The sequence below is a fragment of the Patella vulgata genome, chromosome 3, assembly GCF_932274485.2.
Source record: "Patella vulgata chromosome 3, xgPatVulg1.2, whole genome shotgun sequence".
Classification (NCBI taxonomy): Eukaryota; Metazoa; Mollusca; class Gastropoda; family Patellidae; genus Patella; species Patella vulgata.
This window is the reverse complement of record NC_065881.2, coordinates 8,791,912-8,815,837: the sequence shown is the minus strand read 5'-3', so window position 1 is coordinate 8,815,837 and position 23,926 is coordinate 8,791,912. Positions and strand designations below refer to the sequence as shown.

At 38.8% G+C, this 23,926-nt stretch overlaps 2 protein-coding genes across 2 annotated transcripts in view; both read left to right on the top strand.

The window, feature by feature from the left end:
• The first annotated feature begins 15,278 nt into the window (after window positions 1-15,278).
• Window positions 15,279-17,706, top strand: LOC126815966 (uncharacterized). The gene is made up of 2 exons (XM_050542091.2): window positions 15,279-15,682; window positions 16,993-17,706. The coding sequence occupies exons 1-2, from the start codon at window positions 15,481-15,483 to the stop codon at window positions 17,403-17,405; spliced, it is 615 nt and encodes a 204-aa protein (XP_050398048.1). The 5' UTR covers window positions 15,279-15,480; the 3' UTR covers window positions 17,406-17,706.
• A 3,166-nt stretch (window positions 17,707-20,872) lies between these two features.
• The window catches only part of LOC126815874 (pyruvate dehydrogenase phosphatase regulatory subunit, mitochondrial), a 33,571-nt gene continuing 30,517 nt past the window's right edge, over window positions 20,873-23,926 (top strand). The window contains exon 1 of the mRNA XM_056099602.1: window positions 20,873-21,179. The gene's annotated coding sequence lies outside the window, so the exon portion shown is untranslated. The remainder of the gene's footprint in view (window positions 21,180-23,926) is intronic.

Here is a 23,926-nt window from a genome sequence, read left to right as displayed (position 1 = left end):
ACTTCTTACTACTGCTTGACTATTAAGTGCCTGTGAGTTCCTCGAAATTTTCCAGAGTGGCTTCCCTTGTCAGTGGGAGCATGGTGTATGTGTGTGTGTGTGGAGGGGGGTCTGGCAAAGAGTCCTTCGGATGGTACAAAAGAAACAGATCCCATGTTCCTTCGGCGCTTACTTCAGTAATTCAGAAGATCAAGTCACTTTGTTAATGGAAGCCGCCATTTTTACTGCCACATGATTGGTTTAATATAAAGGCATAACATGAAATCCGTTTTGTTATAAATTTTATTATAAATACAAATATCACGTGATTTGGTAATCACCTTAAAAAAAATCACAAAATATCACATTTGTATTATACATGTATGTACAAAAAAACTATAAGATATATGTACATTATCTGTAACAAAATTAAAATTTGGTGTTTTTAATGGAAGGGCCTTCGTCTTGAATTTCACTTAACATTCTCGTAACCAAATTGTAAATTCACGTCAATTTACGAAACCGGCGAAAATATCAAAAGTGTCAATGGATGAGTCTTTAATGTTACCCTAAACAAAGTTTTTGTTGTATACAGTTAGCATGGCGTTTAATCGAATCTGAATTTTCTGACGAGGTCCCCACCTTTGCTAGAGACACTGAGAGTTGGTGATCCATTGGCGCCACTGGTTCCCTTGCTTCCACTTCTGACAGTAACACGATAATTTCCACTAGTTCCGGTCCAACCATTGAATTTGGATCCACCAATACGTTTAACACCAGTTGGATTCAATTTCTTGAATTCCCTGAGTCCGGTGAAATAGTTGCCTGGTCTGGAATAATGTTTGGTAATTCTGGCACCACTTCTAGTTATTCCATTTCTAGCATAGCGACTTAAGAAAGCTCGTCCAGCTGCAAAGGCAAGACGTCCACCAGCAATGGCCAGAGGAACCCATCTTTTTGGTCGTGCTACCTTAGAGTTGTCACGTGTTCTTTTGTTTATTTCATTGACTCCAAGATATATGTCTACAAATAAAAAATATAAGTATTAAAATATGGTGTCTTTAATATCAATTTTATAAACCCAAGACAACATTTAATGTCAAACAAAATGGGTTTTTTTTATAATTTATATGTTACTATAAAAAAAAAACCCATTATGACTGAGAAAATAACCCAATCCTTTATAGAGAAAATGATTTAATGCGAGCATCGAAGAATGACATTCCAGCCTTGTTGGTAGTAGAAATACTAAATTCATTGAAGGTATGATCAGACTGAGTAATATGTCGTACGGGATGTTTTGAAGTGAGTAAGCATACCCCCAACACCGCTACATCGTAGGATGGTTGTCAAATGACTTTTATTGCTTAAAGGGGCTATCTCGATTTGAACAGAGTTCCAAAAATAAAAGTCCGAGTACGTATGAATTTTAAGCGCCAAAATATAGAGGAATGGTGTATTTACTTTGTCTCAAAATTTAAGCTCCAAATATTCAGTCGTTTGGGTGTTTGCTTATCCGGACACGTAACCTTTTTAAGATTTCGGGTCAAGTTTTGCGTTGGGTGACCTGATAATCGATTCCCGTTCCTTTAGAGGTCTATACAGTGAATGAACAACGTGCTGTACTTGATAACGAAAGGTAAATTTCACCTGCACATTATTTTTATAAAATAAAAGTCTGGTTTTATCCAGACACCGCATAATACAGCTTGAAACACCGATTTCCATTTCCAGATGAAGACTGGTTAGTTTAAGTTATTTAAAAAGGTATCACATATATTGAGTTAGTTGATCGGCCCCAAGGTAAAGGATTTTAAGTGTTTTTAACACAAAGTTTTATTCTCCAAAATATTATCGGGATTGGCCCTTTAACAATTCAAGTAACTTTTACGCCATGTGCACGTTTCGCTAAATACCAAATTTCTCACGGCTTAATCCATAGAAATATGATTACGTCATAATAATATGTACTCAGATTAATTATTATACCTTTAATTTAAATGAATAAAATAAAAATACCAGCACTAGATAATGTCCTGGCTTGATTTAATCGGATTTAAAATAGGCCTGTCAATTCTGTTCACCAACGACAAAATGGTGGGTGGCTTATTACATAGCGATTAGCATAGATCGACGAACCTTTGACTGACAATTCAATATATCTTTGTAAATACTGAACGGAATTGAACTATTTTGTACGAATATTAGAGATTCGTCTTTCACACATTTGCCGTTTGTAATGGATTTTATTACGCTAAAACGCCCCAGTAAGACTTTAATCTTCATTCATTGCACGTAAGACGATGTAACAGAAATTAAAATATGTGACGCCATCCTTTGACGTTGGCGTACCATTATTTCCAATAATGTACGGGCAACTTGCCAATCGTACATTATCTATACTAGATGAAATATTGAAAAACACGTCCGGGGCAGTGTCTGTATTTTAAGTTAATATATTATTTAATGTCTCGCTCTCGACCATTAAACTGTACGTAATAAACATCTTTACTGTAAAATATTTTAACCACTCTACAAATATTTTTAATGAAAAATTTACCATCATTTTTTTTATTTTTCCCGTCTTCATTATCCCGGAGGGGGGCAGAAAGTTAGCACGTTAAAACACGTACAACCGGGTAATTGAAACCGCGCCAGTTGACTCAATGATAGACCTCATGATACAACGCGCACGCGATAACCATTCGGCCATCTACCCCCCCCCCCCCCCGCGCACCAATGAGAACTTTCTTTAGAAGTGCATTAGTATCTATAATAATAATAGCATTTATTTTCTTAAAGTTTTAGTTTTTTTCCTGTGTAGATAAAATAAAATAAGTGAACACCGATAACATTTTAAATTTTACAATTGTTGGCATGAGGCCCGAATGTTAAAATCATAATTAATTTTACATACCAAGTTCACCCGTAAATTTTTCATCTTCAGCTTCCATCAAACCTTCCAATTCTTCCTGCGTGAGGAGATCAAGATCCACGCCATCAAATTTACTGGATCCGACATTCTGTTGTGAGAGAGTTGTGACTTCAACAGGCACTTCTGTTGTTGGTATAACTGTAGCAGACGACACGGCCAAAACAGCAGCGGACAAAAGTAACACGAACAGTTTCATCTTGAGTCGAATTGAAGACCTGCTAACAAGTTAACTATGTTGTACAGATGAGATACGTCAACTGAAGATATGTTCCACATTAACGAATAGCTTTCATTTTATACACCTCTTCCCGGATCCCAGAAAAGTCTATTTTTAGAGAAACTTGTTTTTTTTTCTGTGATGTTTGGATTCCTATCACTCTGACCCTCAAGATGCAGCCAATCAAAAACGTAATAGGAAGTAGGTTGTCGGATTAATTTGCAACCAGCCAATCATATCAGACCAGTTTGTGGTAAATATGTATTCTGAGATGATTATCATACTGTTTGTCCTGTTAGTAAATGTGTAATTATGTAAAATTATCATTTGTCTTGTTTGTAAATACATGTATATATCTATTATCTGTTATACTATATCTTTATATACATGTTCATATTGTATGCTGTCCTTAATGGATGTCTTGATACAATAAAATCTTATCTTATCTTATCTTATCTTGCTCTTGTTGAATGCTATCATTGTTTATACTATATTATGTCGACACAGTATATTTGGTCAAAGGATTACTCAGCGGTCATCATTTTGGGAGAAATTTGGTTTCCTAGAATCTATAGCAACATACGTAGAAATAGCCAAAACAAATTAACCTACTTCCTGTTAGGAAATAAACATAATTCCAAAGGCAAAAATGTCCGGATTCTATAGATTAAAAATAAAGACAAAACTATGAAACAAAACTTGAATGAATTGAACGATTCCTGACAATTAAAATGAAATGAAATACTGTTCAACGTTCTGTGTTCTCGTCGATTTGGGCCGTACTCTATAGTAGGCTATAGTTTGTTATTCATGTCAGCTGTCTAGTCGTTCGAATGGGATCAAAAATTGAGGTCCCGTGTATACATTGGCGTGCACGTAAAAGATCCCTGCAGTTAGAATTCGATATAAAAGTAGGCCGTGGCTCCGCTGTCCGGACAAAACTTCCCTCATAGCACACGGAGAAGAACAGTACACGTTAAACCCCATTTCGTTTCATTTTTATTTATTATAGAGAGAGAATTGGGGTTTAATGTCCACTCGACACAAACTATGTCATTTTAGGACTAACAAGGTTCAATTTTATTTCAATAATTCGATTGCGCGTAGGGGTCTTTATACAGTGGGAGGAAGATTGAAGACCCCGAGAAAAACCACGAGGTTGGACAGGCGACCCTAGTCCTTGTCACGTACAACCGGTGAAACTAAACCACGCCAATTGACTCAATGACAGACCTTGTGCTAACCATTCTACCATACCCCCCCCCCCCCCAACACACACACACGGAACAGTAGGACGTTAAACTCCATTTCATTTTCATTTATTATTCATGTATGCACATAATTATCCTTGTTAGTTTTCTTATGCAATAAAGTTTCTATTTTATAATTATGACGTACGGCGTGCAGTTTATATCACATCAATGAAAGGGGGGGGGGGGGCTGAATGGTTAGCACGTGCACGCTGTACCATAAAGTCTGTCATTGAGTCAACTGGTGTGGTTTCGACTCCCCGGTTGTACGTGACAAGGAGTAGGGTCGCCTGTCCAACCTCGTGGGTTTTCTCCGAGTTCTCCGGTTTCCTCCCAGTGCTAAAGACCCCTACGCGCGAGCGAATTATTGAAATAAAATTAAAACCACATGTTAGTCCCGAAATGACCTAGTTTGTGTCGAGTGGACGTTAAAACCCATTTCTCTCTCTCTCTCTCTCTCTCTCTCTCTCTCACACACACACATCAATGAAAAATGCAGTTTCGTCTCAACTTTTTCCGACAAAATTACTTGAACTTTCCCTATTTTATAGTTACTGATGTCAAATCTAAAATTATATTTAATTTATCGATCATTTACAGGGGCATTAGGTAAGATTAGATAAAGAGCCGACAGTTCTCGCTATAATAGTTAAAAAATAGATAATGAAAACAGAAAATTCTGAAAATTTCAGACAAATTGCTTCACTCTGAACCAAGATATTATCCATCGCAGGCTAACGATGGCATCGAGAGTTGATTAAGACCTAGGTCAGTCAATTAATGTCTAATTAATAATTTAGATAACATTTCAGGCCCAAAGAAAGAACTGCAATAGGCAGATTTAGCTTTTGCATAATGCATGTTTAAGCCCCCCCCCCCCCCCCAAAAAAAAAAATTAATAAAAAATAAATAAAATGTGATTTTCCGATCGATCCTACTATTTGGAGCCAAAATCACTTTTTACGGCCTGTGGGATTTAAGATAGTTGTTTTCGGAGGCTGGGAGATGAAAGATAGTTGTTTTGGGGAGCTGAGAGATTTAACATACATGTAGCCGTTTTTCGGGGCTGAGGAATTTGATACTGCAGAGCGACCGTCTTCACTAGCCCAGTCAGAGTAGAACAGTAGGACGTTTCATTTCATTTCACTGCAGAGCGAAGCGAGAAATGTTTTCAATATGTTTCATATTATGTCATGTTCATGATTTCGACATGCTTGACACATACAGTTATTAAAAAAACAAGACAAAAACCCCAGCAATTGAAAAACATTTCTGTCACATCTACCTATCAAACTTGGACTGATTTGCCTGAGGCACGGGTGATGCATTCTCACCCATAATTGACACGTTTCTGTGAATTATAAAGACGAGGATCATTAAGAACTTTCGGGATTTTCCATGTGTATTTTTTTTTAATGATACTGAGAAATATGACTAGTTGTTAGTAAGGGACAAAAACGAGAGAGATTCCCTGTTCTACTTAATCTCTTGGCATTAAAAATTCAAACAGGTGGGCAAACCGTCGCGTCCCAGACAATAAAGAAAAGTAAATATATATATATGAAGAGCCCAGGGGAAGAACGATCTAAGTCACTTTTTCAATGAACCCCAGTTAATGGCGCCATCTGGTAACAAATTGTATAAGCTTTCTGTGGAACAATCGGGGGGTTGGATGGCTGAATGGTTAGCGTGCGCGCGCTGTATCATAAAGTCTGTCATTGAGTCGACTGGCGTGGTTTCGAATCCCCGGTTGTACGTGACAAGGAGTAGGGGCGCCTGTCCAACCTCGTGGGTTTTCTCCGGGTCCTCCGGTTTCCTCCCACTGCTAAAGACCCCTATGCGCAAGCGAATTATTGAAATAAAATTAAACCATATGTTAGTCCCGAAATGACCTAGTTTGTGTCGAGTGGACGTTAAACCCCATTTCTCTCTCTCTCTCTCTCTCTGTGGAACAATCAATTTCCGGTAAAAAACGATCGGAGTCATATCGAACCAAGGACCTTTCTGTGGAAAGTGGAAGTCAGTTGTTGTACTGGTAATTATGATTCGTATTAAACATCATTTTGAAGTTGTAATTAAACACACTCGTTGTTCTGTTCGCGTCAAGCATCCTCGTCCAAAAGAGAAAATGGGGTTTAATTTCCACTCGACACAAATTAAACCATTTCGGGACTAACATATGATTCAATTTATTTTCTTAATAGTAGTGGGAGGAAACCGGAGGACCCGGAGAAAACCCAAGAGGTTGGACAGGCGACCCTACTCCTTGTCACGTACAACCGGGGAATCGAAACACGTCAGCTGACTCAATGACAGATATTATGATACAACGCGCACGTGCTAACCATTCGGCCATCCAATCCCACAAGTGAGTAAGACGTTGGCTCGCTAACCTGAATATCCCGTGTTCGATGCCGGTTTGGCTGAGAAAGCTCAATGGAATTTTCCGCGTAGCCCCAAACCCCTCCCCATGTCAGTGTTGTAGGAAAGAGGGCCAGGTAGGGGACAAGGTGTAGTCCTTCGGATGGAACAAAAAACCGAGGTCCCGTGTACACATTGACGTGCACGTAAAAGAACCATTTACAGTTGGACTTCGAAATAAGAGTAGGCCGTAGCGCCGCTGTCCGGGCAAATTTCCCTCATAGCACCCTGTATGGTGTATGTCTTTCTTCATTAGCACGATTACACATAATTTTAGAACCTAATTCGAAAACCTTTTCATAGTTAATCCTTTTAGATTTTTGGAGATACGTGCAATGAAATGGATTTAACTTCCTGTTATGCTATGACATTTTTTTTGCCTAGACAGCGGTGCTACGGCCTACTCTTACATCGAATTCCAATTGCCAGGGGATTTTTTTCGCCCCGTCCGGACGACTATACATTGTTCCTGTTCCACTGACAACGGGGGGAAACCACGCCGGAAAATGAACTTTCTCAGGCAACATGCAGGATCCCCATGGAGAAAACTCACGAGGTTGGACAGGCGACCCTACTCCTTGTCACGTACAACCGGGGAATCGAAACCACGCCAGTTGACTCAATAACAGACTTTATGATACAGCGCGCACGTCGTGCTAACAATTCGGCCATCCAACCCCCCGGACAAAAGAAACAGGCCCCTTTGGCATGCATGTAAATGAACCCTTGGCAGTTGGAAATCGAAATAAGATTACATGAAGGTCATAGCGCCGTTGTCCAGGCAAAATTTCCCTCACTGTATATAGCGTACGCCAATCGTCACAAGCCAGGTCGGTCCAGAAAAGTAGGACGTTAAACCCCATTTTATTTCCTTCTGCGCATATATCAATAATTCAGGAGGTCCCGTGTACACATTGGCGTGCACGTAAAAGATCCCTTGGCAGTTAGAATTCGATATAATAGTAGGTCGTAGCGCCGCTACCCGGGCAAAATTTCCCTCATAGCACACTGTATGGCGTATGCCCGTCTTCATTAGCAGAACAGTAGGACGTTAAACCCCATTTCAATTCAATAATTCAGATGATCAAGTCACTTTGATGGAAGTCGCCATTTTTAATGTCACATGATTGGTTTAATATAAAGACACAACATGAAATCCGTTTTGTTATCAATTTTATTATAAATACAAATATCACGTGACTTGGTAATCACCTTAAAAAAAATCACAAAATATCACATTTGTATTATACATGTATGTACAAAAAAACTATAAGATATATTTTACAATCTTTGTAACAAAAATAAAATTTGGCGTTTTTAATGGAACGGCGTTCGTCTTGAATTTCACTGAACATTCTCGTTGTAATCAAATTGTAAATTGACGTCAATTTACGAAACCAGCGAAGATATCAAAAGTGTCAATGGATGAGTCGTCTTTAATGTTACCCTAAACAAAGTATTTGTTGTATACAGTTAGCATGGCGTTTAATCGAATCTGAATTTTCTGACGAGGTCCCCACCTTTGCTAGAGACACTGAGAGTTGGTGATCCATTGGCGCCACTGGTTCCTTTGCTTCCACTTCTGACAGTAACACGATAATTTCCACTAGTTCCGGTCCAACCATTGAATTTGGATCCACCAATACGTTTAACACCAGTTGGATTCAATTTCTTGAATTCTCTGAGTCCGGTGAAATAGTTGCCTGGTCTGGAATAATGTTTGGTAATTCTGGCACCACTTCTAGTTATTCCATTTCTAGCATAGCGACTTAAGAAAGCTCGTCCAGCTGCAAAGGCAAGACGTCCACCAGCAATGGCCAGAGGAACCCATCTTTTTGGTCGTGCTACCTTAGAGTTGTCACGTGTTCTCTTGTTTATTTCATTGACTCCAAGATATATGTCTACAAATAAAAAAAAATATAAGTATTAAAATATGGTGTCTTTAATATCAATTTTATAAACTGAAGACAACATTTAATGTCAAACAAAATGTTTTTTTTTTATAATTTATATGTTACAATAAAAAAAAACCCATTATGGCTGAGAAAATAACCCAATCCTTTTTACAGAGAAAATGAATTAATGCGAGCATCGAAGAATGACATTCCAGCCTTGTTGGTAGTAAAAATACTGAATTCATTGGAGGTATGATCAATTTGAGCTATATATCACTAGATGTTTTGAAGTGAGTAAGCACACCCCCAACACCGCTACATCGTAGAATGGTTGACAAATGACTTTTATTGCCTAACAATTCAAGTAACTTAACGGCATGAACAATTTTCGCTAATTACCAAATTTCTCACGGATTAATCCATAGAAATATGATGACGTCGTAATAATATGCACTTAGATTGATTACTTACCCTTTAATTTAAGATAAGAAAATCAAAATACCAGCACTAGATAAAGTCCAGGCACACGGTATGGCGTATGCCCGTCTTCATTAGCTCGGTCGGAGCAGAACAGTAGAACGTTAAACCCCATTTCATTCCATTTATTATAAAGAGAGAAATGAGGTTTAACGTCCACTCGACACAAACTAGGTCATTTCTGGACTAACATATGGTTGGGTAGGCGACCCTACTCGTTGTCAAGTACAACCGGGGAATCGAAACCACGTCGTTGATTCAATGACACATATCTTATGATACAGCGCGCACGCGCTAACCATTCGGCTATCCAACCCTACGCTGATTTTAGATCAATTTAGTATCTATAATAATAGCATTTATTTTCTTAAAGTTTTACCTTTTTTCTTATGTCGATAAAATAAAATAAGTGAACCCCGATAACATTTTTAATTTTACTACTGTTGGCACTAGATCACAATGATAAGATCATAATTAATTTTACATACCAAGTTCACCCGTAAATTTTTCATCTTCAGCTTTCATCAAAGCTTCCAATTCTTCCTGCGTGAGGAGATCAAGATCAACGCCATCAAATTTGCTGGATCCGGCATTCTGTTGTGAGAGAGTTGTGACTTCAACAGGCACTTCTGTTGTTGGTATAACTGTAGCAGACGACACGGCTAAAACAGCAGCCGACAAAAGTAACACGAACAGTTTCATCTTGGCTCGAATTGAAAACCTGCTAACAAGTTAACTATGTTGTACAGATGAGATACGTCAACGAAGATATGTTCGAGATTAACGAACACCTCTCATTTTATACATCTTATCCCGGATCCCAGAAAAGTCTATTTTTAGAGAAACGTGTTTTTTCTGTGATGTTTGGATTCCTATCACTCTGACCCTCAAGATGCAGCCAATCAAAAACGTAATAGGAAGTAGGTTGTCGGATTAATTTGCAACCAGCCAATCATCTTGCTCGTGTTGAATGCTATCGTTGTTTACATAATATTATGTCGACACAGTATATTTGGTCAAAGGATTACTCAGAGGTCAGCATTTTGGGAGAAATTTGGTTTCCTAGAATCTATAGCAACATACGTAGAAATAGCCAAAACAAATTAACCTACTTCCTGTTAGGAAATAAACATAATTCCAAAGGCAAAAATGTCCGGATTCTATAGATTAAAAATAAAGACAAAACTATGAAACAAAACTTGAATGAATTGAACGATTCCTGACAATTAAAATGAAATGAAATACTGTTCAACGTTCTGTGTTCTCGTCGATTTGGGCCGTACTCTATAGTAGGCTATAGTTTATTATTCATGTCAGCTGTCTAGTCGTTCGGATGGGATAGAAAATCGACGTCCCTGGGATGCACGTAAAAGATCCCGTGGCAGTTGGAATTCGATATAAGAGTAGGCCGTAGCGCCGCTGTCCGGACAAAATTTCCCTCATTATAGCACACTGTATGGCGTATGTCCGTCTTCATTAGCTCAGTCGGAGCAGAATAGTAGGACGTTAAACCCCATTTCATTTCATTTTTATTTATTATAGAGAGAGAAATGAGGTTTAATGTCCACTCGACAATTTCGGGACTTACATGGTTCAATTTTATTTCAATAATTCGCTTGCGCGTAGGACACCGCGAAAATCCACGAGGTTGGACAGGAGACCCTACTCCTTGTCACGTACAACCAGGTAATCGAAACCACGCCAGTTGACTCAATGACAGACCTTGTGGACCATTCGGCCATACCCCCCCCCCCCACACAGAACAGTAGGACGTTAAACCCCATTTCATTTCATTTATTATATCCTTGTTATTATGCAATAAAGTTTCTATTCTATGACGTACGAATAAAAAATGCAAATTCGTTTTAACTTTTTCCGACAAAATTACTTGGACTTCTCCTGGTTACAGATGTCTATCGTTATATTTAATTTATTCATCATTACAGGGGCATTGGGGGTCACGGTGGCTAAGTGGGTAAGACGCAGGATCGCCAGCCTGGAGGTCGGATATTCGATCCCTTTGGCCAAGAAATTTCATCCAGATTTTCCGGCGTGGTTTCCCCTTGTCAGTGATGCATGACGGGAGGTCCCGTGTACACATTGGCGTGCACGTAAAGGATCCCTTGACAGTTGGAAATCGATATAAGAGTAGGCCGTAGTGCCACTGTCCGGGCAAAATGTCCCTCATAGCACACTGTATGGCGTATGCCCGTCTTCATTAGCCCAGTTTAGGAGCAGAACAGTAGGACGTTAAACCCCATTTCATTTCAGGTAAGATTAGATAAAGAGCTGAGAGTTCTCGCTATACTACTTAAAAAATGGATAATGAAAACCGAAAATTCTAAAAATTTCAGCCAAATTGCTTCACTCTTAACCAAGATATTATCCATCGCAAAATGTATTGAAATCCATTAAAGATCGCAGGCTACCGATGGCATCGAGAGATGATTATGGCCTGGATCAGTCAATTAATGTCTAATTAATAATTTAGATAACATTTCAGGCCCAAAGAAAGAACTGCAATAGGCAGATTTAGCTCTTGCATTATGAGGCATGTTTAAGCGCCCCCCCCCCCCTAAAAAAAAGTTAATAAAAAATAAATAAAATGTGATTTTCCGATCGACCCTATTATTTGGAGCCAAAATCACCGACAAGTATAAATTTGTTTTTCATTTCCCTATATTACTCCAACATTGAAAATTTGGAATTAATTTTCAAGAACCCTACTCAGTAATTTACCTAGAAATGATAAAAAGTGGATAGGCCCTAAAAGAAACCCCACGAAAAAAGAAATAAAAAAAATTAATAAATAAAGATTTCACGATCGGCCTACTCCACTCAAACACAGGCGCTGGGGCTTTTTACGACCTGGGGGGTTTAAGATAGTTGTTTTCGGGGGCTGAGAGATGAAAGATAGTTGTTTTGGTGTGCTGAGAGATTTAAGATAGTCGTTTTTCGGGGCTGAGGAACTTGATACTGCAGAGCCCAGTCGGAGCAGAACAGTAGGACGTTTCATTTCATTTTACTGCAGAGCGAAGCGAGAAATGTTTTCAATATATTTCATATTATGTCATGTTCAAAAACAAAGGGTCATAATATTGGTTTGTATTAAAATTTACAAACATTAGTTAAACATACATTATGCAAGAGCTAAATCTATCTATTGCAGGTCTTTCTATAGGCCTGAAATGTTATATAAACTATTAATTAGACATTAATTAACATATCCAGACTGTGAACTTTAGTGGAGTATGAGCCGATTTACTGCATAACTTTCCTTCACGATTTAACGATTAAATGGATAATCGGGACTATGCTGTTTATCGTACTGACTTTAGTAATGATGATCAAGGCTAGCCGGAAATTTCAACCGCTTATTTCTCGGTTCATAGTGGATCAATTTGAATGAAATTTTCACGAAATTGACATTATCTAGTTTTTAACTATTATAGTGAGAACTGCCAACTCGTTATCGAATCTCCCATAATGTATCTTTAATGCTGATGCAGTGGGGTCTTAGAATAAAAAAAAATCCCATCAGCCCCTCCCCATCCCTTTGTAACGGACATCGTTTGAAAGGGAATACATTATTTCAAGAAAATTTATACGCTGCACCCTTTACATTAGTCATGTTGTACGTAATATAACAGTCCATAATTTCCACATGCTTGACACATATTAAAAAAAAAAGACAAAAAAACCCAGCAATTGAAAAATATTTGTCACATCTATGCCTATCACACTTAGACTGATTTGCCTGAGGCACGGGTGAGGCATGCGCTTAAGACGTTTAATTGACACTTTTCCCTGAATTATTAACGGCGAGGGTCGAGAAGAATCTTCCCTAATTTCCAAGATTTGTTTTCACTTGTCAGGACAGGTGTCTGATGGGCTTTTTAATGATAAGGGAAATATGACTAGTTGTTAGTAAGAGACAAAAACCGAGAGAGTTTCCGTGTTCTACTTGATCTCTTGGCATTAAAAATTCAATCGAGAGGCGAAACCGTCGCTTCCCAGATTAAATTCCCCGTCTCGCATTCCAAACGTAACCATAAACAAATTACCATATCATGTTAGGGGGATCACGTGGCTAAGTGGGTAAGACGCTGGCTCGCTAGCCTGGAGGTCGGGTGTTCGATCCCTGCATTGGCCGAGAAAGTTCATCCAGATTTTCCGGCGTGGTTCCCCCTTTTCAGTGATGCAGGTCGGAGGGCCTGACAAGGACAGCTGTCTAGTCCTTCGGATGAGACAAAAAAGCGAGGTCCCGTGTATACATTAGAATACACATAAGAGTAGGCGATAGTGCCGCTGCCCGGACAAAATTTCCCTCATAGCACACTGTATGGCATATGCCCGTCTTCATTAGCCCAGTTCGGAGCAGAACAGTAGGACGTTAAACCCCATTTCATTTCATATGTTAGTCTCTAATATGTTGACGCGGCGTTAAATCGCATTCCGTTCCCGAATTGTCATTAAAGAAAAGTAAATATATAGATATTGAAAGTATGAAGATATTACGTACCTTGGTGGAGACGCGGTGGCTCAGTGGGTGAGACGTTGGCTCGCTAACCTGGATGTCCCGTGTCCGCGTAGCCCTACACCCCACCCCCATGTCAGTGTTGTAGGAAAGAGGGTCAGGTAAGGGACAAGGTATAGTCCTTCGGATGGAACAAAAAACCGAGGTCGCGTGTACACATTGACGTGCACGTAAAAGAACCATTTACAGTTGGACTTCGAAATAAGAGTAGGCCGTAGCGCCGCTGCCCGGGCAAATTTCCCTCACAGCACACTTAATGGCGCACGCTCGTCTTCATCAGCCCAGTTACACATACTTTTAGAACCGGATTCGAAAACTTTTTCATTGTTAATCCTGTTAGATTTTTGGAGATACGTGCATTGCAGTGTTTTATTTTTCTAAATTAGAAAACTTCAACCATAAACAGCTTTTAAATTGAGGTCAATAACATATTTTGGAAGCGAGACGGAGCGGGATGAGGTTTAACGTCAACTCGACACAAACTAGGTCATTTCGGGACTAACGTGTGGTTTAATTTTATTTTAATAATTCGCTTGCGCGCAGGTTTCTTTAGCAGTGGGAGAAAACCCACGAGATTGGACAGGCGACCCTACTCCTTGTCACGTATAACCAGGGAATCGAAACCACGCCAGTTGACTCAATGATAGACCTTATGATACAGCGCACACGCGCTAACCATTCGGCCATCCAACCCCCATCTTAGAATCTATTTGATAGCTGGTTTTATTGAATATTGCAGATCTAGAGATACTTTAGCCGCGGGTCTGCTTTAAGACAACGATATTTAAATAATAAAATCTATACATAGCCCATTTCTTTAGAGAGGTATATGGCACCGGTCCTAGCTGTGACTAGAATTTCTCGGCTTCAAATCGGGCACCACAAGGAGAGTGTGCCCTGTCTTTCAGATGGTATAAAAGGCCCAGTTCATATGCGTCTACAGTTGGAATTGAAAGAATAGAGATGAAAATGTCGCTGCCCAGGCCAAATCCTCTCTTTCGCACAGCACACACGATTTAAATGACCATATAATAGTCTCAAAATAACCGAAGTATTGTATGGACGATACGTGAAACCCCGTTGTATTCTATATAATTTCTTGATATTTTTCAAGGGGGTTTGGATGGTCTAGTGGTTTAACGCGTGCGCATGAAATCACAAGGTCTGTCATTGAATCAAATGGCGTGGCTTCGATTCCCCGCTTTTGCGTGGCAAGGAGTGGGTCGCCTTCCGCAGCCTCGTGGGTTTTCTCCGGGTCCTCCGGTTTCCCCCGACTGCTAAAGACCTCTACGCGCAAGCGAATTATTGAAATAAGCTTGAACCATATGTTAGTCCCGAAAAGACCTAGTTTGTGTCGAATTGGCGTTAAATTCTCTCTATCTCTCTCTCTACGATATTTTTCAATACGTTTTAAGACAAAGACGCCAATGGCTATTAAAAACAAAATTTATTTCAAGTGCTGACCTAATATTTGGTATGACATGGGCTTGGTTGTTGATATATTATCCGAACTAGCGGTGAACTGGGTCATGAACTTCATTGTTTACATACATACTATATACATACGGAATTTTATACACCTCGAACATCCGTGAAGCTTAAAGAAGTCATAAAACATCTCAACGACACCCAAGAATCCGTTATTCGCAGAAACATATACTTCCGGATATAACATCGGTATATATATATGTCTTTGAAAATGGGAAATTTCATTCATTTCCAACTTCAAACCAGAAGGAAGAAAAAGCTGCTAAGAATATATATCCACCATGAAGCTTGTTGTTTTGTTTGCGGTTGCTGCAGTTCTGGCCCTGTCGTCTGCTCTTTCACCTGTACCGCCAGAAATTGTTGATGATGATGTTGTTAATAATACTCCTAGAAAATTCGATGGCATTGATCTCGATCTTCTTACAGAAGAAGAATTAGAGGCGCTGATGGAGGCAGAAGATAAAAAATTTGCAGGTGAACTCGGTGAGTAGACATATTTTAGTGTAGGCCTACCATGAGTAGATTTTTGGCTGCCATTATTATAGACAACTGAAAAAAAATAGGCCTATCACGTCTATGATTTTCAGTTTATAATGATATGGCCTTATCAAATAGATCTAACTCAGTGACAAGGGGTAATTACGCTGGCTCACGTGCGATTTGACACAACAGGGTATGCAAACAATACAAGTAGTTAACAGCAAAATGATATCTGACTCGGAAAAAGATTACAGCAGTAATTATAAAATGTTGACATTTTTATTACGTAATATGACATTTTTGATTATCACACGGTCAAAGTTCATGGTTTCTATACAATAATTTTAAGTTGTCCACATAAACAAAGTCACACATTGTGATTATATTGTCTTATTCCGTGATTTATCAAATCTATCCAAATATTAAACAAATTTTAATAGATTCTGTTCTATAAGAAGTGAATAGTTTACGTAACTGTATTTTATTAACGACCGACGATTATTTTAGGAAAGATTATAGCGCCCCCTTTTCTTTATTTTTGTCTTATTTTGTGGCAAGAAACCCAGTCCGCTAATGGTTTTACATGTGTATATATATATATATATCAAACTTTTACAGATCTAGCAGGTTTCCCAAGGTGACTTTTACGAACTGAAGTCTTGCATTTTCCCAACAATTTGCAATTTGTATCTTTAAATTCTGAAACAATTTTTTTTATATATAGAGAGAAAAGTGGAGTTTAACGTCCACTCGACACAAACTAGGTCATTTCGGGGTCAATTTAATTTAGCAGTGGGAGAGAGAGAGAGAGAGAGAAATGGGGTTTAACGTCCACTCGACACAAACTAGGTCATTTCGGGACTAACATGGTGTAATTTTATTTACATAATTCGATTGTGAGTAGGGGTCTTTAGCAGTGGGAGGAAACCGGAGGCCCCGGAGAAAACCCACGAGGTTGGACAGGCGATCCTACTCCTTGTCACGTACAACCGGGGATTCGAAACCACGCCAGTCGACTCAATGACAGACTTTATGATACAGCGCGCGCACGCTAACCATTCAGCCATCCAACCCCCCTTTTAGCAGTGGGAGGAATCGGAGGACCCGGAGAAAACCCATAAGGTTGGACAGCCGACCATACTCCTTGTCACTTACAACCTGGGAATCGAAACCACGCCAACTGAATCAATGACAGACCTTATGATACAACGAGCACGGGCAAAACATTCGGCCATCTACCCCCCCCCCCTCACCTATTTATTTTATAGCATTTACGCTTACTACATGCATTTAATTATAATTTTTATTTTCAGACGTTTACATCGGTGCCAATGAGTTAAATGAAAAATACGCTGACAAGAAGGGACTTCGACCAAAAAGATGGGTTCCTCTGGCCATTGCTGGTGGACGTCTTGCCTTTTCAGCTGGACGAGCTTTCTTAAGTCGCTATGCTAGAAATGGAATAACTAGAAGTGGTGCCAGAATTACCAAACATTATTCCAGACCAGGCAACTATTTCACCGGACTCCGAGAATTCAAGAAATTGAATCCAACTGGTGTTAAACGTATTGGTGGATCCAAATTCAATGGTTGGACCGGAACTAGTGGAAATTATCGTGTTACTGTCAGAAGTGGAAGCAAAGGAACCAGTGGCGCCAATGGATCACCAACTCTCAGTGTCTCTAGCAAAGGTGGGGACCTCGTCAGAAAATTCAGATTCGATTAAAATCTTTAACCATGGACCTTGTATTATAGTTCAAAATTTTGTTTTACTGCATGTAGCAGAGGCCATCGAAAGTTAAAAAAAAAACGGAACGAAATATAATCTGTATTTTAATCAAATTTGTTTTGTAGTAGAATCATGGATCGTATATAATCAGTACAGTTCTATGGTAGAATAATTAAAATATGTATTACTGTTTTGCATTAGGTATCAATCGTTTTGTGTCAAAATATACAGGAATATAAAGTATTATTATTTTATAAATACTTACAATTTAAATCATTTTTATATTATTATTATTTTATAAATACTTACAATTTAAATGCTTTGTATAGTATTATTGTTTTATAAATAATTACAATTTAAATGCTTTGTATAGTATTATTGTTTTATAAATAATTACAATTTAAATGCTTTGTATAGTATTATTGTTTTATAAATAATTACAATTTAAATGCTTTGTATAGTATTATTATTTTATAAATATTTACAATTTAAATGCTTTGTATAGTATTATTGTTTTATAAATATTTACAATTTAAATAATTTTTATATTTGTTAAATGATTTATTTTGAAGCCTTTTGTTAATAAATTTTGAAAGCTATGGTTGTCATTTTTTACTATAATTATTTAAACGAAATGAAATGAGTACTTCCTGTTCTGCTATGAATTTTTTTTTGGCCTGGACATTGGTGCCACCGCCTACTCTTATATCGAATTCCAACTGCCAGGGGATGTATTACGTGGACGTCAATGTCTAAGTCACACGGGACCTTGTTTTTTTTCGCCCCGGACGGATGACTATACATATTCCTGTTCCATGACAACGGGGGGTGGGGGGGGCCACGCCGTAAAATGAACTTTCTCAGCCAACATGCGGGATCCCCAGCCAACGTCTTACTTACTGAGCCATAACATTTGGGGTGTTGTTAAGAGAAAATGGCTAATTATGTTTTCTTTATTAGTTTTGTTGCCATTATCTAACTTGGCCTGATATGCCCGTCTTCATTAGCCCAGGTTAGGAGCAGAACAGTAGGACGTTAAACCCCATTTCATTTCATTTCATGATCAGTCCCGTGTGACTATAGTGGTTTAAAGGAGGCAGGTCGCTAACTCAATATCATCCACATTGCAAACACGACTTATTGGTCAATTTAAATCAACATTGATGAAAAGATATCCAATATTTAATACAAAATGAAAAATTTAAAATGCTTTCGAGCGCCATTTGCAATGAGGCTAAACATATCCCACAGGAGAATACTACCGATGAAGACTGGAATAACCAGACGCCAAAGACTGCCATTCAATTTGGTCTCTTTGCGTATTTCGCCAACAGAACTGATTAGAAATTAGAGTAAAAACAGAAACAATTGAATCTAAATCCGTTTATATACATTTATATTACATTATTATATGCGTTGTAATCCATGGGTGTCAATTTCCGGTTGCCAAAGAAGAGAGGTTTAGCTACACTGGAAGTTATAGGCATAGGGAGCCAATGCAAGTTATTTGCACGAACATTTTCTTTATCACCCGAATTTTCAGAATGAATCAGTCATTAACTACCCGGTAAAACAAATTTTCCACAAAGATATGTGACGGATGTTTATTTTTAATTAATTACACAACAACATAAATTAACAACATGTTAAGCAAAAATGCTCCCCATTCTCTGATGTTTGTGCGGTAAGCGTTTTTTTCCATCCACTGGAGCCAGGTGTTATGACGTCATATGTGGATTATGGGTTAGGGTAAGGGTTAGGAATGGTCCAGGGTTAGGGTTAGGGCTAGCCCTGTCTACATCGAAATCTGCAGGCCACAGCTCTTACCCTAACCCTGGACCATTCCTAACCCACAATCCACATATGACGTCATAACACCTGGCTCCAGTGGATGGAAAAAAACGCTTACCTGTTTGTGCCCGAAAAAACGCATTCGGCAAACCTTGGCGGATTCAAGTTCCCAGATTACCAACGGCGTTGCCCATGACGACGCCTTTGAGGAATGTTTCATTTCGATGTCTGAAGCGGTTTTACTTTCAAGTTTATCCGATTTTCTTCAAACAAGGACAACTTTGCACTGAAAATTCTACACACTCTGCGAACGACGCAATTTTGAGAACTTGGTTTAAGAAGCGACAAATTTTCCTAATAAGTAAACCGGTGCCGCATCGCAATTGTAGGCGTAGATACATATCACTTACCGTCATGTAGAGTAACGGAATCTGCTGAGGTTTGCCGAGTGCGAAAAAAGAGAATACATTTGCCCAAAAAATGGACGGCTCACGAGTGCCGGATTAACTGCACGTGCCTTAGGGCCATCCAAATATCCAGGCCACAAAAAAAGTAAAAAATCTAGTTACTGTAATCTTATGGTAATTACAGTACTGTCAAAGGAAAAAAAATGGTTCTGAATTTTTTTTGTACTAAATGTCATTAACAATATTTAAGAACCGGGAACCGAGTTGATCTCTACGAATAGTATGAATAAATAACTTTCCAATACAGCTGGGGGGTTGAATGGCCGAAGGGTTAGCACCAATCTGTGTTTCTAATATCTCTGTAAAAGATGACTACATTCAACACGTGACGTTTCATGACGCGGCGTCAATCATTGGCTCAATGGCGCATGCATTGTTTTACATAAGACCTTACTGGTTGTACGTAGCAAGGAGTAGGGTCGCCTGCCCTTATGGGTTTTCTCCGGGTCTTCCGGTTTTCTCCCACCACTAAAGACCCCTACACACACACGAATTGTTGAAATAAGGTTGAACCATGTGTTAGTCCCGAAATGACCTAGTTTGTGTCGAGTGGACGTTAACCCCCCCCCCCCCCCCCCCCCGCCCCTCTCTCTCTCATTAATTTTGCGATTTGAGTGTGGATCTCCTTGAGATTAAAGATGCATTATGTAAGATTTAGATAAAGATTTGATCGTTCTTGCGATAATAATTCAAATATAGATAATGCAAAATGAATATATTGAAAAATTCATTCAAATTGCTTTATTCTGAGCGAAGTTATCAAAGTTTGTAGTTTTGACAAGGCGTGTGCATTGATTGTTTATAATCGTAAACACGGGGTTGGTTATTCGAGGCTTAACCTGGCTTTTCCATTTTTAAATTAAAATATTAAATGGCCGATACGTTCTAATCTACTTAAAATCGGAGCCATGCGATGGCATCAAGAAGAGTTGATATGGTCTTGTCTTGTTAATAAATGTCTAATTAACCTGCAATTTTGGCGGATTTAGCTCATGAATAATGCTTCTTAAATAGGCCTATTCAAAGTATTAGAATAAGTTTCTGTCTGTCCAGAATCTTTCAGTTTTCGTTTGATATCAATCATAAAGTTATAACTTATTATCGAAAGAATCAGTACAACTTGTTGTGTAGTTCTATTAATGTAGTCTCGATGAGCCAGATCTAGTTGAATGTGATTAGTCAACAGAAAGGTCACGACGGGTCAAGGTCAAACAGAATTTTACTCACCGTTTGACAATATTATTAATGTTTACAATTTTAACTTCCTAGGCAACTCGAGGGGAGCAAGGTTGAAACATGCGATCAATAGAATGTAATCGGCCCCAGTGACGTACTGATCGGTGCAATGTTGAAAGTTTACACAATAACTTCGGTTGAATAAGATCAGTTTGCTAGTCATGCAGAATTGAGAATTCTATACTATGGTCTGAGACTGAACTAGCCGATTGACCGACAATGACAGGTTGTCAGTGAGTTACAGTGAAGAATTGACTTTTTGAAAAAAGAATTTCAGGTAAGTAGTCATATACCACAGTATGAGAAGTGAGATAGGGAGATAAATTATGGTCAAACCATTCTATTTAGTGCAGCAAAGTTACAGCCAGTAGGGCATACATTGTCTCACCCACATAGCATGGGGCATGATCATTGACAGTTGCGTAGTACTAGTACTAGTATACAACGTTTCGTGCCAGGGGGGTTGGGATGGCCTAGTGTTGTAGAGTGCCTCGCTTCGACCTCTAGCTGGCCAGTCACCTCTGGCTTGCGGCTGTGGTTTTGATCCCAGGTGTAAGCATATGTGACTTGGAGATAGGGGCGCCTTCTCATACCTTGTGGGTTTACTCCGGATACTCCGGTTTCCTCCCACAGGAAAGACCCCTGTGCGTGCGCTAAGATAATAAAAAAAAAGAAATAAGACCTGTCTGCGATATCACCTTAAGTGGATGCGGACGTTAAACACTAAGAACAACTAAGTTCCCAGGACCATTCGGACTCCACACAAACGACGGTTTGGACTCGGTCTCACAACTTTTTGGACTTCCTTAACCCAAACGGCTGTTCGAACATCATCATAATAAACAAGTTACGGACAATAATAAATTACGAATAAATAAAACATTTCTGAAAATTTGTGTAGGGTATATTTAGTAATATTTTGTTGTTTTTCTTTTATCAAATAGTAAACGAGCTTGATTGACCAATTACAGCTGATGTTTTTAAAAACTTTGTGAAAGAGTACCATGCCTTTTATGTGAAACCGAATAATTGCAAATTTCTAGGAAAAAATGTGCATGTCATGTAAATATTTTCGTTTGTGTTTGAGTAGGTATTTTCAAATAAATTCATCAGCATATTATTCTTATTTTAAGAAAATATATTACCTTTACTGGAAATGAAATGAAATGGAGTTTTAACGTCCTACTGTTCTGCTCCTATGCTGTGCTAATGAAGACGGGCATACGCCATACAGTGTGCTATGAGGGAAATTTTGCCCGGGCAGCGGCACTATCGCCTACTCTTATATCGAATTCCAACTGCCAAGGGATCTTTTACGTGCATTCTAATGTATACATGGGACCTCGGTTTTTCGTCTCATCCGAAGGACTAGACAGCCGTCCTTGTCAGGCCCTCCGTCCTGCATCACTGACAAGGGGAAACCACGTCGGAAAATTGGGATGAGTTTTATCATTGGGTTAAGCCTTTTAATAACCACATGTTTCATGTTAAAGGGACATTATTGGAGATTTAATAAAGAGTTGGCAGTTTTCACTATAATAGTTTCATGTTAATATTTTTTTTTGTGTTTTGAATTAGCCTATTGCGGATAAATTCACCTTTTTTTTGGTATCAAATATACAAAAATAGTACAAATACAAAGAAACACATATTATATACATTGCAACTTTATTTTCTTTAACATTCAAAATGGAAATATTGCTGTTCCTTTAGAGGTCTTTGGAGGTTTGATGGCTGAATGGTTAGCGTGTGCGCATTGTATCATAAGGTCGGTCATTTAAGTCAACTGACATGGTTTCAATTCACTGGTTTTACAAGGACTAGGGTCGCCTGTCCAACCTCGTGGGTTTTCTCCGGGCCCTCCAGTTTCCTCCCACTGCTAAAGACCCATACGCGCAAGTTGAATTATTGAAATAAAATTAAACCATATGTTAGTCCAAAAATGACCTAGACCTAGTTTGTGACCAGTGAACCTTAACCCTCTCTCTCTCTCTCTCTCTCTCAAAAAAACCAAACTGTTGAGCTTTGGGTGGTATTTCTCCACTAATTACAGCTCTTTAAGATTTAAGAAGCTCAGAGGTAAAGGGAGGTAACCAGCCTTTAGATGTGGAGGCAGACCACCATTAATTTCCCCATTGACTTCAATGTTAATTCTGGCCTCTTTGCCCACCTCCAACTTTTCCCCAAATTTTCATTTGGCTGAATATTTTTCACTACAGAGAGAGGAACAAATGGTCATGTCTTTGCACTAAAATTTGTATGAGGTTGACCTCCAAAATTTTGAGATACACAAACTTGAAGAAGCATACTAAAAACATGTAACTAGTTGCCGTACATATCGCCGTTGATATCGCCGTAGCCAACCTGATAACCCTGTTATCCTTTCCGCCTCAAAATCATGAATATTTACCAAAACCTGGCAGAAAATGTTAATTCAAACCCTCTTCGTCCATTCTAGACCAAAAAATCAACAAAAATGGGCATGCAAAAGGGGAGAAAAGAGACAGAGAGAGAATTGCTATAAATAGACAAACTACAATTTGTCTGCCTCCATGTATCCACTAGAGGGGGGCAGACCACCATTAAATTTCACCATCTCGGTACCCACAGATTGTACTAGTTCCTCTATTTATAGCAATTCTCTCTCTGTCTGTTTTCCCCATTTGCATGCCCATTTTTGTTGATTTTTTGGTCTAGAATTACTGAATTCAATATGGGGTTCAAAAATTAATTTCCGATAAGATTGTCTGTTATGCATTTCACAAGTTCTTGTGATTGCCACAACAATACTGTTTTTCATCAGCAATGGACATTAGACAAATGGGCAAAAATGCACCTAATGATATCCCAGGAGCGTAGTGAACCTTGCTCCGTAAGTGTGGGGTTCTCTCTGAACAGGCGCAAAATTTCTTTAGAAAAGCTGACTGTAAATTGTGCTTTTTAGAGTATATCTTGGTGTTTCTAGCTGCTGCACATATTTAACTTGCGGCAACCTTAGTAATTCATCAAAAACCACGTAAATTC

What these genes read in the sequence shown, in the direction of transcription:
- LOC126815966 (XM_050542091.2), top strand. Translation starts at nt 15,481, where the DNA reads ATGAAGCTTGTTGTTTTGTTTGCGGTTGCTGCAGTTCTGGCCCTGTCG. An exon ending in AAAATTTGCAGGTGAACTCG is followed by an intron (nt 15,683 to 16,992) that starts GTGAGTAGACAT and finishes TTTTATTTTCAG; the next exon opens with ACGTTTACATCGGTGCCAAT.